Source organism: Lagopus leucura, unplaced genomic scaffold (assembly GCF_019238085.1).
Source record: "Lagopus leucura isolate 7727_CA_CO unplaced genomic scaffold, USGS_WTPT01 Super-Scaffold_100048, whole genome shotgun sequence".
Classification (NCBI taxonomy): Eukaryota; Metazoa; Chordata; class Aves; order Galliformes; family Phasianidae; genus Lagopus; species Lagopus leucura.
In genome coordinates this window covers 673236-689914 of record NW_024962294.1, presented here as the reverse complement: position 1 = coordinate 689914, position 16679 = coordinate 673236, and the positions used below count along the sequence as shown (strand labels likewise).

The window sequence follows — 16679 nt, the reverse complement described above, 5'->3', positions numbered from 1 at the left end:
TAAATGCCATAGGATAAATTCTCAGCTGCTGTGAAACTGGCATTGTGTCGCCTCAGTGAATAATACAGCACTGCTTTAAGCAGCAAAAGATCCGAATCCAAAGCGATAGAACAAAGAACAAATCTTTCAGTAGTAGATAAAGATTTTGTTCTTTATAAGAACGCTGAGCATTGTCATCTCCTGGGACTGAGTGTGAGCTCCCGAACTGAACAAAACTCCCACTGAAGTTGCATTGAAAGACTCAAATCTGTTCTTGGACTCTCACCACCTCAGGCAGCCAGCGCCCAGCACGAGGAAATGAATGAGGAAAAGCTGGCCCCTCATTCATTTCCACTGTTGCCTGGAGGGCCAGTGAACTCTCTCTGTTCACAATTTGGATAGTAAAAAGCAAGAGACAGAGCTGTTGCTGCAGAGGCGTCTCAATCGCTGACTTTCCTCTCTGTTCTGTCTGCTAGGTTAGGCTCCAGCATCCAGTTCACCTGTAACGAGGGCTACGATTTACAGGGATCCAAAAGCATCACCTGTAAGAGAGTGAGCGACATCATTGTTGCCTGGAGTGACCACAGGCCAGTGTGCAGAGGTAAGAAGGCAAAGTTGTTTTTCACTGAGTGATGAGGACTAATGAGAAAACCCAGCACGTCACGTTCATGCATCACCCATTCTGTCCTTAAGTTTGTCCCCACTTGGTTGCTGCCTGTTGCCTTTTCCTTTTGGCTTAGAGCTCTGCTTCTCAAAGCAGTGTTTAATTGGAGGCTGCCCTATGGAAGACCATCTCTGGTTCCTCTCAGAGGCAGCTTCGTACAACCCCTGTTGTTTAGCTTCTGCTTGGTTCAGTCTTTCCTTCCCTTTCAAAGACAATTACGTTGTCAGGCAGTCCTAGAACAGTTCAAACCTTTGCTGAACATTATATGCTGTTTTCAAAACCCTCACTCAGACAGGAGGTGCAGCCAGGAGAGCAACCTCAGTGCTCTCAAGCTGTTGTCAGACATCAGCTCTGTGCTGCTGCTTGGTCTGCACTGCACTGTGAGCATTTGTGCTCTTGGCAATGGGGGTTTGGTCTTGCCAGCAGCAGGACCTCATACTTTTCCAGTAGAATGGAATTAACAAAACTAATTCTCTTAACTGTGGAGCCTCATTAGCTTTCTGCCCCTTTTTGTTTGCTCCACCCCCGATATTTCCCCTTAGCGTTTAAGGAGGAGAGGACACGAGGTGGAGGTCTGGAAGCCAGCATCAAACTGGTCACCTTCTGGCCTCACCGAGAGCCATCAGCAAATGGAGCTTTGTTTCAGTGAAGAAATGAGAACTGGTGTCCATTTTGCCCTTGGCCATTCTGTTTTCTTTCACTCTATCCTTTCTCTGTATATAAAGTGGCATGCATAATTGTGCTGTTTGTAATGCTAATAATGAACTACTTGTAATATTTGAAGCTAAATCCATCTAAAGCTCTTAAAGTCATAAATTGGTATTTTTTCACCTCTTTTTTCTTTAATTTCATCTGCAGAGGTTTTCAAGGCTTTGGAATCCCATCTAATTCTTGAAACAAGCGTAGAATAAATTGAATCAGTGTAAGAGGATATTTGGCATAAATATGTGACACTATAAAGGAAATTTATGGTGTCCTCTCGCAAGAGATAAGAAAGGATTTGCCTGCGTTATTAGGATTCTATGAATGAACTTAATTTTTTTCCTACCACTAACTTCTGGGTTGTTTCTTTTCTTCGTAAAAAGTTTCCCTCTTGCTTTTTCTTTCAGTTCTAAAGCACTTTTTCTGTTTTCATTTTGTTGCTGGGTGATGGGTTTCTTTCAGCTTGCAGGGCACCTGATCAGCCAGTTCAGATCCATTGGACTCTGCCATCTTCTGATGCGTGGTAATGGAGCATCTTGCCACTGGCTTGGAGGCTGCATTTCAGCTTCCCCATCTGCAGCAGGCTCCCTATGGGTCCCAGGGAGCGTCTCTTAATCTTTTTTGTGCTCCTGTTGCCCACTCTTAAAATGGGAATAAGAGGGCTTAACTACTTTCTGTAGGATAGGACAGGGTAGGTGTAATGGCCGCCAGGGGCTGGGTCACACGTGCAGAATGCAGATCTGCCATGTGGTCAAACAATTCAACCAGGACATTCTCCATGATTCGCTGTTGTCTAGGGATGGAAAAGCCTTGTGGATGCCTTATTTGCAAGTATGACTCCTTTGAAACTTGAGAGATGAATTTTGAGGATCCATTACAACAGCAGATGCAGTTACAAAACTAAGATGCTGTTCTTCACATTTTCTGATTAAATATTGCATCAAAGGAACACCACAAGCAAAAAATTCCCCCTTAAGCACTTTTCAGCTTTTACTTTACCTAAGATGTTTTTGAGATGTGAAGCTGAGTTGCCATCATCGTTCTTTGAGCCAGCAGTTGTATCAGAATGAAGTCAGCCCTCACCTAATGAATTTTTGATGTGCAAGATTTTTTTTAGGCTTGCAAGGAGGAAAGGAAATGTAACTTTCCTGGAACATGAAAAAGGAACTGCATATTCCATGTGGTTGCTTTCATTGTCCTGGATGTGAAAATATTTCTTCGAGGGCTTTAATATAGTAAGAAAATACTAAATCAGTGTGAGAGAGAGGAATGTGTTGGTCTGGTGGTCCATCTCTTTGGTAGCTCCTGAAAACACCCCACTCAACCCATCATCACAGATAAATGCGTCGTCTCTGATGTTACATGGAAGACAGTGACAGTTTTGGCTAGTGAACAACCCAGCAACAATATTTCGTTCTCCCTCGCCTTCATACTGCTGTGCATCTCCAATCCCTACGCAAGGAGCACAGCGTTCATCTCCAAGCCAACAGATCTCCCTCACACGTCTGCCTTGCTTTTCTGTTCACAGCACGGATGTGTGACATGTACCTCCGTGGTCCCAGCGGTGTGATAACATCTCCCAACTACCCCGTCCAGTACGATAACAATGCCTACTGCGTGTGGGTCATCACTGCGCTCAACCCAGCCAAGGTAGGTCTTGGAGATGCATTTCTTTTGTTGCCTTCACTGAAGCAGTGTGGAGCTGTGCTTCTTCACAGCACTGTGCTCTGGCGTTTTAGCCCTTCAGGGTTCTGTTTCTGAAGTCATACCCCCCCTCTCTCCACGGGCTTCTCACATCCCCAACCGTCGTTATAGACTGTGACGTGTCATATTCTGTCAGTGCTGAAGAATCAGTTTATTAAAGGGTGTAATTAAAAGAGAATGTAATTATTTTTAATCGAAATCTCTTTGATATCTTGGTGAGAATGGTGGTGAAACACCGAACAGCTTAGCAAAGCATCTCCTTAAGCCAGTGCTCAGCTGTGAAACCCTCATTTCTCATCACTTCTTTCTGGATGATAGCTGGCCCATAACCAATGGGGATTTCAGCCCTCAAACAAGTATTTCTCTTCACTGCTATTTAAACAGTATTTAAAGTTAATACAGAAGTCCTTTCTGTCGTGTTTGGAGCAGTGGATGTTGGTAGCGATGTTTGTTTTTCCCTTTTGGTCAACTTGTGCAGTTTGGAAGGGTTCAAATTCAGTGTCACTGATCCATCCAAGGCTGAGGCCTTTTCCATTTTCCACTGGCACAGGAAAACAAGGCTCAGAGCCTCTTATCTCTTCTCCCCTCCTTGCAAACTCTGCCTGCTCCTCTCCTCCAGATCCGTATGGGAAATAAAAACAAAAAGGACTCTGTTGCTGTGTAGCTCAAAATACCCCGAGGTATTCAGCACTTCTGCTCTTGAAAGAAAACAGTTTTCATTCTTCTCCATGCCTGGATTCCTCCTAACATAATTTTCATTAGTTCAGGAGCAAGCCTTGCATTCCAAGGCACTGAGCTCGTGTGCTTATCCAGTCAATTATTTCTTGGGCCTTGCCTCCAGACAGCCTTGCATTCTGGCACTCGGCCTTATGCTGCTGATCCAAGGAAGTCATTTTGCAGTCATGATGGTGTCCCAGGATCTCATCGTTCACAAGAAGTTGTTCCAGCCTGTAGGAATGCTGGCAGCCATCCACACTGCAGCCTTCTTTCTGCAGGGATGGGGTGGCACTGTGTGCGCTCACCTGCGGCGCTCAGCTGAGTTCTGCTGCTTTCTCCCCATTGACCTCAGTGTGAAGCCTTTAATAAGTAAACATCGTTGGTGGATTGCAGTTCTAATGAGGGGTATTCCTATGTTCCAATTGCAGAATGAGTTTGTAGTTAAAGGGCTGTCATTAGCAGGTTTGGCTGCACGGGAGCCTCGTAATGACCCAAATTCTGGGAAACTGGATTGTGAAATCAGGGTATTGTTCCAGTACTCATTTATTAGGAGTGATCTGCTGGTTAATCAGACCCTGGAGGTTCTCCTTCATCAAGGTAATGTGCAACTGGAGAGCAGACCACGTGTGACTGCAGCCATTGCTGCTCACGTCTCAGCTGTGTCTCAGCCTGCGTCCTGCTGACCCTCAGATGTGTGTTGCCTATGTATGGACAGGCTGTTGAGTACATCAGCTTTTTAGGCTGTGATGTATCTATTATATCTCTTTCTTTTTGTACATCTTTGTCTTTCAAATATGAACAAAATCCCAATTTCTTGGATAAAATAATCCTGGCTTTAGAAAGAAATGGTGCTGAGTTAACCATGGATATTCCCTGGGTTTTGGGCAGGCTGCCTCTACCGCTTAGGAGGGAGGAAAAGGCAATTAAACACCAATAAATGATTACAGGCCACTCTGACAGGTTTTTTTGACCCTTTTTCAAATTGCTTTAGGGTTGAGTTTTTGGAATCTAATGTTCAGTTCTGTTCATTTTCTGGCTTTTCTGCCAGCCTCGTGCCTAGCCCAGATGGTAGCAGCAAACTTTCTCTGCTTCTTCAGCAGTGCCATAGGACAAACTTCTCCTTCTGGAAGCTTCCAGGGCATGCTGTCTCATTTTTCAGAAACTCACTTTCTTTTTTTAATTCCTACTTAGAGTCTGAGTTTCTCCTCTTCCCCTGGTTAGATTCTTTAGGAGCTTTTAAAGCTGTTTGGTCATAAGCTGTTGGGAGCGAAACCAAATCTGTTCCTTAGCTTTTGTATATCACAAAGTGAACTGAAATTGTCAAAATCCATTCCTTTCAGTACGTAATAACTCAGCAGAGGTTGACTGGAACTTCTGCTCCATGCTACAGCATGCCCTGTATGGAGGTGTAGCACAACAGAAATAAGAAGGATAGATTGATAAATCAGCAGTTTGTATTACCTGTCTGTGAAAAGGCGGCTGGTTTCCTTTTGTTTGAAGTGATAAATAGTTAATTAGCAACATCAGCTTATGAAGGGTTTCTGAGAGAATTTGTTTGTTGAGCGTTTCATCCTGGAAGCGCGATTTACAGGTAGGGAACATCTCAGTCTCTTTGAAGCGAAGGCTGGGAGAAATGCACTGACTGTTTTGGGGAAGGCACTGCTGTGCATGCGTGTTCATTGCACGGTGCTTTGCATGCTCACATTACTTGGAGCTGTAGCAAACTGCAGCCTGACAGCTCTCCTCTGCGTGGCTGTGTGAGCCCAGGCAAGGCGCAGGAGTAAATGGGAGACAGCAGCATGGAATCCATTGCTGTAAAAGTGTGTAAAGAGTTCATCAAGGCTTCAGACACCAAAGCTGTGCAGAGAGGACCACGGGTTTCATGGGTCAATGTACAAAATGCCAAGTCGGTTCAGTGGCACAGAGGCTCCTTTCATCCAAAAGCAATCCCTGGTGCTGGCCTTGGGGCAGCTATGGCCACACGCTGCAAGGTGTGCACAGCTCCACGTAATGCTGTGTTCTAATGCCTGGTCAGTCCCCGCTATTCCTGCCTCACAAATCAACTAGTGCTGTTTGGTGGACGTTCCTGGACGTGTCAAACTCTGACTTTAAGGCCCATGTTAGAAGCATGTTGCTAGAATGGCGAGCTCACCTCCCTGACTCACATTGCTTTTGTGCAGAGGGGATGATATCATCACTGGAGGGCCCCCAGCATGGGTGAGGGAGGAGTGGAAGATGAATTAATTAAAATGCCCATGAAGTACTTTGAAGATTAAAGCATTCTGGGCCCGAGCTGAAGCCTGCTGAAGTCAGTGGTAATCTTTTCATTGACTTGAGTGGTCTTTGGATCGGGTCCTGTTCTATGGAGCTTTTAATACGAGCGATGGGAAAACCACTGAGCTGAATTTAGAACTCATTTGCAAGTCATCTGTTCTATATTTGGAAAAGAGCTGTGAGCCAGATTCTCTGAGCTACATAATCCCCTCCAACTTTGCTCAAAAACCCACATAAACAGCATTAGGGGCACAGTGCTCTTCAGCTGACAACTCGGAATTATTTCCTATACAGGGGATGACATAGAAAAGCTATTTGGGGCAGTATTGAGGGCTGACAGATTTTTTTTTTTATCCCCAGTCTTTGGTGCCGTGGGAATTATTTTCAACCACACTGGAAAAATAAATCACTGGGGAACTGAGAAATGCATATGATAATTGGTGCATTTGCATCAAAACTATTTCTGAACCTTCTTGACATAACAAATGTCACTGGTTGGTATTTCTCCTGGAGTTGTTCTCACCTGGAGCCCAGCTTGCCAAATAAAGCTCTGTCCAAGCTCCTGTGTCATCGCTGGAGAGAGATGGGTCCCTCCAGGGGATGATTCATCACGATGAGGATGGATGCTGGAGACGGGGGAGGACGGGGGGAGAATGAGTAATGTGAGCTTGTAAAGCATTTGAATATAACTGCAAGAGGTGCTGTGCTCCATGGAGAGAGCGACTGTGGGATTTTTTTTTTCCTATGGATGTGACTGCATTTCAAATCACTTTGCAGTATGGGAAGCCTGAGAATCAGGTGTCATTTGAAGCCTGTTTTCTCAACTTTGCTAATTGCTTCCTGTCACTTCACTAGCTTAAAATTGAGGTTTTGTGTCATCCGTGTGTTTGTATGTGCTGGTAGGTCTCTTGTTGTTTAATGAATCATTAAGTAATTTCCAGCCTATAGCCCAAATAGGAAAGGAAAATGGATAAATAAGTATTATATTCAGCGTCCTGCTCCGGAGCCACAAGGTTAGTCTTCAATATACTGGAATATAATTAGTTATTTAATTAGGGTCAGACTCCCTAGAATGCGGTTTACTTGAACGAGTGGTTTAACTAATGATGTGTGCTGTTTTACAGCCCTGTGTTCTTTGCATTAATTACATTATTCCATCGTTACATGGCTTAATAATAATCTGCACACGTTAATATTTTGATACTACTGACTAAAATTAATGGTTCCAAACTTCTGTGGAGGACCACAAAGCCTCCTGTTCCAAGATCCTGCTACTTTTGGGTAATGTGCTTCAGACAAATACCACATTTGCTTTTCGTTTAAATAATAGTAATTGCATTTCTATATAGAGGGTAATTGCATTTCTATATAGAGGGTGGCAGCACCTGGCAGTTCAATTTGAACTCTGCACGCACCCATTATTTTTTAAGAACCCTGAAGCTGTTTGGCATCTGATAAATTAATAGAAGTGGTTGAAATTGAGGAGCTCGCAACAGAAAAATGCTGTCATCATCCTAGAGAGTACCTGCAGGCCTTGGAGAGAGCAGAGAGACGTGCTGGTGTTTAACAGAGCCCAGGTGATGGTTGCCTTGGGGTCTGACTGGGGTGGAATTGTGGTGGCAGCTGCAATTTCCTCTCCCCAGGCAGCAGGCACTGTGTGTGCACTGGGCTGAAGGTCCTCAGGGCTGCTTTGGTAACTTCATGTGTTAGGTACCAAAAGGTGGTGTGAAGCTGAATTTGGTCCTGGAAGCTGCTGAGAGTTGGGAAATGCAGTTTGTTTGTGGGCGAAGAGATGAGTGCATTCAGGTCTCTGTGCTTTCCTGGGTCTGTGCTTTCAGAGGCAGCTCCTGCTAAGGTCAGCTGGTGTCGTCCACAGATGTAAATTGTAAAGCAAGTCTGTAAATGAAGCTCTCTGCCTTTTCTCTTTGTTCACTTGCTCCAAGGATGGATTTAAGGCCTTTCTCCCCAGTCTCCAAATGTAATTTTCAGTTATTTGCAAATAAAAGCTTTCAGGAGAGACTCGGAACTTGACGTAGTGGGACCTCTGCTCCCAAATGGTGCATGCAGAGCTCCATGAATCCTGCCTATGTTGGGGTGGAAGGCTGGGACTGAGCTGGGGAGGGATGCACAGCTGTGGGCAGGCAGTGCATGGCAGCTTACAGGGCAGAGGGCAGTGGTCACAACGTGTTGCATGGATGGTGCTGACAGAACAGGAGCAAAAACTTCTTTTTTTTCTACTGTGGGAATGAAGGGGTCATCTAGAATATCAGTCGGTAAAGCAGGAAAACCTGATAGGTAACTTCAGTAAGAGCAGCTGAAAAAAGTGCCAGAGGGCTCTAAAAACTGATGTCAGCATAGGTGATGTCCTGAAGATAGTAATGGTCTTACAAAGTGCTCCTCAATAGAGCAGCAGAATGAACAAGGTGGGAGGATCTGCTGGCTGCCTCGGCTGTTGGTCCTTATTAACACACTGCATCTTTGCCAGGTTATCAAACTGACCTTTGAAGAGTTTGAACTAGAAAGAGGATATGACACTCTGACAGTTGGTGATGGAGGACAAGTGGGAGACCAGAAGTCTGTGCTTTATGTGTAAGTACCACGTCCTTAATGTGTCTGAGTGCTGAGATTGAGCAGATGTGGTTGGATGAAGGAGCCTGATCTGCTTGCTGTTCCTCACTGCACGTTTTATAAGCTGGTTTTCATTTTTGGTGGAGCTGACTGTCCGTGGTGTTTTCTTTTCTCATCACATTCTCTTAGGCTTCAGCTGACAGAAAGGCTTTTACCTCTTTGCTTCTCCTGTCTTGAATTCCCTTTGTCAGGACCCCATTGGGAGAAGCTGAGGCTTTCCAGGGAGCTGGGAGAACAGGATTAAAATTTGGATACCAAAGGAAATGCAAATCAAGCAGAAGCTGAAAAGTTTGGACCTCTCTCCTGTGCTGCCTTTCTTGAGCAGCCATTTTTAACCGTGCAGAGTGGCTGTGAGTGCAATACCTTCGAGTCACTACATTTTGCACCCAGCGTGCAATTGTGTGAATGCTGATATGCAGGGAGAGGCTGAAAGCAGAGCAAATCATGGGGTGTGCAGGACAGTGCCAATGCAATCAGGTCTTGAGCACATCTGAAAGCGTGGCTTCTTGCCCTGCCCAGGTGCTGTTGCCTCCACTGAGTAAAGACATGAGCCAGGGGTGTCAAAGTCTTCAATGTCTTTTCCCTATGAATCTGCATCCACTCTGCCTTCACCCCCCTTAATGTCTGCTGTCTTCCCGAAGTCTCCATTTCTCTGAGCTTCATTTTGCTGCACTTTTCAGGACGTGAACAGCAGTGATGCTGAAATCACAAACTCCAACCTGCCATGTATAGAAATGTAAAGTCTGATTATGGCAAAAGTGTTTGTAATTAAAGTGTCACAGAACGTTTCACAGTTGATTGGTCCAAATGTGCAAATTACAGCTGAGGGAATCATTTGTAAGAACTTGCTGAAATGGTTTCTCACTCCCTCCCCTTTCTGTCTCCTGAGGTCTATGGAAATTTCACTGGATTTTGTTCTGATTATTCCACGTATTCCATTTCACCTTTCCATGTATCCTCATGTATTCCATGCTTTTGGTTATTCCATGTGTCCTCAGTCTGTATTAGGGATTCAGAGCTGTGCAAATGCAGGTGCAGAATCCCTGTGACTGACTGCAGGGTGTTGTGGTCTCTTCTCCCACTGCTGGGGAACACTTCCCATTGAACTGCTGATGCTAATCCTGAAAGGAAATTTATTTATTCATTACCTGGGAGAAAAAGTTGAAAATCAATGGAGGAACCCCCGTGCAGAAAGCCAACCCTGTTAAATATGAGAGTTCTTATTACTCATCATTTATTTGCTGCTGTTGAGGACGAACTCAGTCCTGCACTTTGAAACCAAGAAATACGTTTGAGTCAAGTTTCATAGCACCAGACGTTACCCCAAACTGAGGTATAAAGGACCATTTGTTTTCAGTCTCACTCTCATGCCTGTAAAATGCATCTCAGAGAACATAACAGATTGTTAGGCTGAGCTTTCTGACTTGCAGTGAGGATTTTATTCCCCAAAGTAACGAGCACCCAGATCAATCATCCAGCTTGTTAAAGTGGAATGGGAAGGCATGCAAAAACTATTTAAAAAAAACCCCTTTTCTGAAGTTTTTTTTCTTGGTATGTTCCTTGTTCCTGTCTGTCTGCTGCTTAAATAACTTGAGAAAAATCAACAGTGGCACTTTTTCATCTTTTCCCATCCACATCAAACTCTCTGGATGAAAAACAGTAATTAAGAAAAGGTTACTTCTTCATTTACTAGCAGATACAGAATCCCTGTGACTGACTAGAATCAATAAAATGCCTGATGGAGCGCTGAGGAGTAACAGAGCAATAGATGGGTACAGATGTGGGTATGGGAGATGGATCAGTTTCAGGGGGAAGCCCTGCAGGTTGCACAGCCAGAGTTGCAGAGGTGATGGTTTCAGGCGTTGTAGTGGCTCCTATTGCTTACGTGAGTGGTAAGAAAATCTGTGGGATGGGGGGGAAATGCATTTGTACGGCATCGTTGGTCCCAGTTCTGATGCCAGGTGCCTGTGTAGGTATGGGAAAAAGCCTGGACTCAGCAGGCAGCTGGTTTAAGGGTGTCAAGCAGGTGGAATAAATAGCACAGCCCTTCAAGCACTCGTTTTGCATCACTCTGAGCAAACTGTAACTGGCAGATCAGCCATACTGCCTCCAATTACCCAGGAAAGTGAGGATTGCCATAATTGTGCCTGGAGGTTGCAAGTTCCATTTATTCACGAGATGCTATCAACACACAGCTGCTGGGTTCGTTCCCTTGCAGCTCTGGGTTGCAGTAATTCTGCTTTGAGAGCTTGGGGTTCCATTTTATCAAGTCTTTCAGGTGCTGCTGTCATACTTGAGAACGATGCCAGGCAGAGGCTGTATCTATACATATGTATGTGTTTAGGTTTAAGCAAACACTACAGAAGAAACCACCTATCCACCCGCAGTAGTTACGCTTATGGTGACTTACAAATTGATCTCAGGTGGTGCCTTAGCAGAAATAGTATAATAGCATTAAGCACTGCCACGAGGACAGACAGCACTCGTATTGCTGGAGTAACGATCCCTTCCCACGCACCGGGACTCTGCTTTCAGAAGCAGACAGAAGGGGCGGTGCTCAAAGTGGGCATCTGTGCATGGAACTGCCTGCACGGGTGCTGTGTGGGTGGAGGATAAAGCTCTGAAGCTGTGTTGAACCACAGCGAGGTGATTAATCCCAAAGGCTGAGCGAGCCAAACATGCCTCATTAATGCAGCTTTTATTGGTGGCATTTTTCTTAATCTCATCACTCTCAGAGCAGCGTCCTTGTGGGGTGTGCTGTGCCCTGATCAGCCCACGCTGCTGGGATTAGTTGTGTTTTTCCAGGGGCTCATAGGATGTTCAGCAGATTGGAGGCTCGTGCTTTGTCTTGCAGAGCTTTTCTGAGATCCTGGTGGAAATTTCTCTGTTGGGAAAGAGATGCAGCAGAGAACGTGCTGAAATTCACTTGGGAATACCAGAAAATATCTCTAAAAGGTCTTAAGAGGCGTCAGTCACCACTGTGGTTTGTGGGAATTTTCTTTGCTTATGTTTTGCTTCAGTGAGAAAGGAAATGATTACTGTTGATGCTGGATAAATATATTGTAATGGTGGTACTAAACTGTAGTTACTAAAGCAGTGGTGATAATAACTTGCAGGCCCTCAACTCTGCTAAAGGACTCATTGCTGTATGTGGAATGCAGAAACCCACTGAGAGCATCATCTGCCTTGAAAATCTCTCAGGATTTGGGGCAGTGTTTTCTCTTGGGGGCTGTTCTTACTGTAGAGGCATTGTCCTGGTTGTACGCTGTCCCACAGCGGTGTAAGTGACCTGTATTTTGGTGAGAAAACTGAGGTTCAGGATGCATACAGACTGCTGACGTGTTTTATTTGTTTGTACAGCTTGACAGGCACCACAGTCCCCGACCTCATTGTCAGCACACAGCACCAGATGTGGCTCCTCTTCCAGACAGACAGTGTCAGTAACCTGCTGGGATTCAAAGCAACGTACGAAGGTAACTCAGGTGTCTCTCAGAGTATAACTGTTTCTAAAAGGAGATGAGATGGGTTCAGCTGCTGGTGAGAAAGGAGCTTCTCCACATACTGAAGCTCTTCAGAATTTGCCTTAAAATTGAAGCTTTGCTCCAATAAGAACAGCTTCTGTGATTTCCATGAGAGCAGACTGGATGGTTAATGTTTCATTGCCCTCTCATCTGCTTTTTTGGATGAGTTGGTGAGCTTCAGCTGAGTGATGACATCTGCAACAGACTGCAAGAATATGAGATGGAGTTATCAGTGGTTCCAGTAGATCAGCGGTCTGAGCTGCTAATCTGGAGTATTACAAATGGAAGGAGAATTAATTCTGGGACTTTTATAAAGAAACTCTTCAGATGAATTAGGATGGGAATGCTGAACTCTGCCATAAGCTTCTATCCTATCTGTTATAGGTATCTGCAAAGTTAGAGAAAGTAAAAAGTACTCCTTAATTCTAACTGATGTAAGGGAACAGTGCTTCTAGCTGAAGCTTTGCCTGGGTCTCTGTTCAGAGATGCTGCTGGGTTTTGCAGAAATTCCCATCTTTTGTGGTCTCACAGTGTGTGAGCACGACGAGCATCAGCTTCCTCTGATGGCTCCGAAGAACTTCTGTCTGATGGGCTCACACCCACCAGGGGAAGCTTGTTATCTATGATAAGCTTCTTGTCACGATGCAGCCTCCAGCACAGGAACACTTGCATCTTCTTTTTGGTTTTGTTGTTGTCTTGAATTCTTTTTCAAAGCGTTTTCAGTTTTGTCCCAAACCTGCTGATATCAGGGATGGCTTACTCAGCTCTGATGCCTAAAAGCAGGCGTACAATCTTTATCTAGACATGGGGGCTGATGATGAAAGGTCTGAGTTGCAGCAGCTGATAGCAGCACTGAGGCTTAAATCAAACTGTTTCTCTCAAGGGCCCTCAGTGCACATTAGTATTCATCCATATTTAAAATGTTTCCCTTGGACTTACTGTGTTTCAGGGAAGTGTCACATTGTGCTGGGCCAGGAGCTGACCCTCCTGGTGCTGCTGATTGATGCTAAAGCAGCATCAGTTAGGAGCCTGAAGGGACCTGACCTACTAGAAAACCTGGTCAGACCAAATGCCAGCATGACCAGCAGGCTGAGCAGTGCCTGGGAGGGGGACTGGGTCACAGTGCTCCACTATTTACAGGATTGCAAGACCAGGGCAGCAGAAAGTCATTAGAGACATAGATAAAAGACAGTGGAAATGAGGAAGGAAAAAAAAAAAGGCAAATCCAGCCTGGTTGTCCAGGGAGCATCGTAATGGTGCTGTTTCAGTCTTAGTGGCTGTGGTGGTACAGCCTGAAAGCACGCTTTCTGCAGTCACTGTGATGTCGATTTCTGCCACGTTTGTCAGTGACTGATTTTCGGCTGCTGCACCTCCACCTGCCTGCTGTGGAGGGGTGAAGGCACTCCCCAGCTTTGCTTTCAGATCTGATCTCATTTGTCAATCTCATCCCGAGGGCAAGGTGGGCATATTCTTCTAGTTGTGTAAAGATACGAGGCCTTGGTTTATGCTGTTCTTCTATGAGCTGTGGGTCTATAAGGAAGTTGACTTTTCCCCACTCTGGCTTGCTGAGATGTTATGGATGGCTTCATCTGTAGATTGCTGTATTAGGAACTGCTGCCTGCTCTTCAAATCCTTTCTCTTTTCCTGGGCATCTTTGCAGTCATTGTACAGCAGGTTTGTGACCTTGCAAAATGGATTTCTGCCTGAACAAAAATACAGTTGTGTGCCTGGCCCTGTCCTGAGGTTCAGTTGACCTCAGATCAGCCGACTCCATAAAATACTTTTCATTTTTGCAAGTGCTTTGAGTTGCAAAGCGAGATCCATTTAAGTAAGAGGCAATTAGCACTTGCCAAATACATTATGAAATTATACCTAACTTACTAACAACTTTCAGTACCAGTTTTATAGGCACACTTCTTCCTAACTGCGAGAGGAAAATTACAGCTCATGGAGCAATATAAAGTCAGGACCAAAATCTGCCTCCTAGAAAAGCAGAGCATTGCTTGTAGAGTACATTTAAATAGCCATGCATCCTAAAACATGCAAGTTTTAGTGTACCTTTTAGGTATAATGCAATCATAAAGCCAGTTGCTAGGGCTGAAATGGTTACACCTAGGAGACTTATTGGTGCATGGATTTTAGGACCTGCTGGAAAGGACGTGCTCAGGAGGGCGATGTGCCATCAGATTTCTAATGTGGAGATCTGGGGGAGGGGGAACCTACCTGGGAATTTTGCTTCATCTGTGGGTAAAGGAAGAGTCATACAAACCATGAGATGTCTGGGTTCTGTTCTTTTCCAAATCTGCACTGCAAGATTGGATTCTTTTGGAACACATGTTCAGCTGGTGCAAATCGGTGTGACAGCATTGATTTTCAATTAAGCTGTGTCAGTCTTTACCAGCTGAGGATCTGGCTCATTAATGCTCATGAAGATTACTTCTAAATCTCCTATGTCTCAACCGCAGCCATGCTTATCCTTTTAAACAGACATTCTCTCATAATAGTGAACAATGTTTTTGGACTTGCAGAGCTTGTCGGAGGAAATCTGGACTAAGCTCTACTTTGCTGCAAAATTCTTACCCTTCTCCTAACTGTAGCAGGCTGATTGATGCTGCAATTTAGTGCTTGGCTTGTGAGAGAGCTTGCAGCCTCGTGGGGTCCCAGCTCTTCTCCCTTTAATCTAAGACAGCTGCAGAGAATACCTTCCCCCTGGGGCAGGCTGCTGTTCCACAGCCATTGGCACAGTTCTCTGGGAGCTCCCAGGCCATCCCCCTCCTATAGCTTTCTTTAAGCCGTTCCTCCAGGTAACGTGTTCCAAACGTGGTGAGAAATGTGGGGTTCAATTGGGCAGGGTTCAGACTCCCATATAGATAAAGGTACTTCTGAAAATCCCAGGCCTTATCCTTTTGCAGTTATTTTCCCCATTGGTGGAGTTGGAGGCGTGTGTGGGGTGCGATGCGTTTGTTCCTGGTGAGCTTGAGGTTATTACAAGCAGTAGTGTCCAATAAAATCAGCAATGCAGAATTCACTGTCAGAAAAATATTTAAACGTGCAAAAGCAGGAAAAAGCAGCTGTTAATGTAATCATATATTTGAATTATTTCTATGTTTGTTAACATAAGGTGGCACTAATCTCAAATTAGAACTTCATTTACAGGCCCTCAGAAGCACGAATACGGTTTGGGTTTCAGCTGGCACTGGGTTAGTGTGGGTAGAGCTGGCTGAGGTCTGTGTTCTGAGGCAGCAGCGTGCTGCAGGCAGGGGATGATTAAACAGTATTTATTGTTGCTGGGATGCTGACGAAGTGCTTGGCTGTGGAGAGGACAGCTTTGCAGCTCAGACGGAGAGCTGTGCTGCTAAGAGGCTTAGGAGCTGCAGCCTGAAGATCTCCTCTCCTGACCTTTCTGGTTTTAATCAAATTGGTGCTGCCCGAGGCATTGGGTCGGTGAGCTTTGCTGGGTTGCCACGTTTCTTTGTGCATATGCATTAGATGTAAATACAGAACTCTGGGTAGATGCTAGCAGACAAGCTGCTTACAAAGGTGTTGGCATGCACGTGTCATTTCCTCTGTCCTCACACACAATTGCACCTTGCTGCTGGCTGGCTGCAGGTGTTTCACACCTCTGTGTATCTGTTCTTAGGTTCTGCATTGCCTTGCTTTAGGCTCGTGGTGAACTCAGGAAGCAGCGCTGGTTTCCCACTGCGTGTTTCCATTCAATATATCGACTCCAGCCATAAAACACTGCTGAGCTGGCTGATGTGAGGGCTTTTAGCTGATAGTGCATTGGCCTGAGCTGCTCCCCAGGTCACGTCCCTTGGACTTGAGTTTCACCTGAGTTCAGTGGATGGATCTCACATCGCACTGTGGGGTTTAATGAGCCTGGAGGGTCCATCTCTGCATTTCCCCTTCAACAGCAGCTTGGATGGGAGGGATATGACAGAAATGCAGTCAGAAGAAAGGTGCTTTCCTTTCTGCTTTATCTTCTTCTCGTCCTGTTTCCTCATTAGAGCCTTTTTTCCTCATGGCTGGAATCAACTCAAAGAGCTAGACAAGAGAAACTCCCTGCTCCCGGCTCATTAAAGACAGGTTCCTAACACTATTAGCTTTCATTAGTTTAAGCAAAGTTAATATAGATGCAAAACTGTGTGTATAAGACTAAGTATACTCTTAAGGGTTTTTCAGACCAGAGCTAATATTTGTATGATTTCCTCAGGTATGTCTTCTGAGTGCTCACAAATCCCACATTATATGGATGGTGGTGACACACTGGAACAGGCTGCCCAAGCAGGCTGTGGATGCCCCATCCCTGGAGGCACTCAAGGCCAGGCTGGATGTGGCTCTGGGCAGCCTGGTCTGCTGGTTGGTGACCTGCACACAGCGGAGGGTTGGAATGAGATGATCATTGTGGTCCTATTCAACCCAGGCCATTCTATGATATGATTCTTTGATGTGTTTTTGCTAGTGCTGCATCTCCGAGATGCTCCATTTCA

The 16679-nt window shown here is 45.1% G+C and overlaps 1 protein-coding gene across 1 annotated transcript in view; it reads left to right on the top strand.

Annotated features, from left to right (window-relative positions):
• Nucleotides 1-16679, top strand: part of CSMD2 (CUB and Sushi multiple domains 2) — a 229439-nt gene that overhangs the window by 100642 nt on the left and 112118 nt on the right. Inside the window, exons 9-12 of the mRNA XM_042885206.1 lie at nucleotides 456-580; nucleotides 2874-2995; nucleotides 8526-8629; nucleotides 12029-12141. Of these exons, the coding sequence (XP_042741140.1) occupies nucleotides 456-580; nucleotides 2874-2995; nucleotides 8526-8629; nucleotides 12029-12141 (464 nt within the window). The remainder of the gene's footprint in view (nucleotides 1-455; nucleotides 581-2873; nucleotides 2996-8525; nucleotides 8630-12028; nucleotides 12142-16679) is intronic.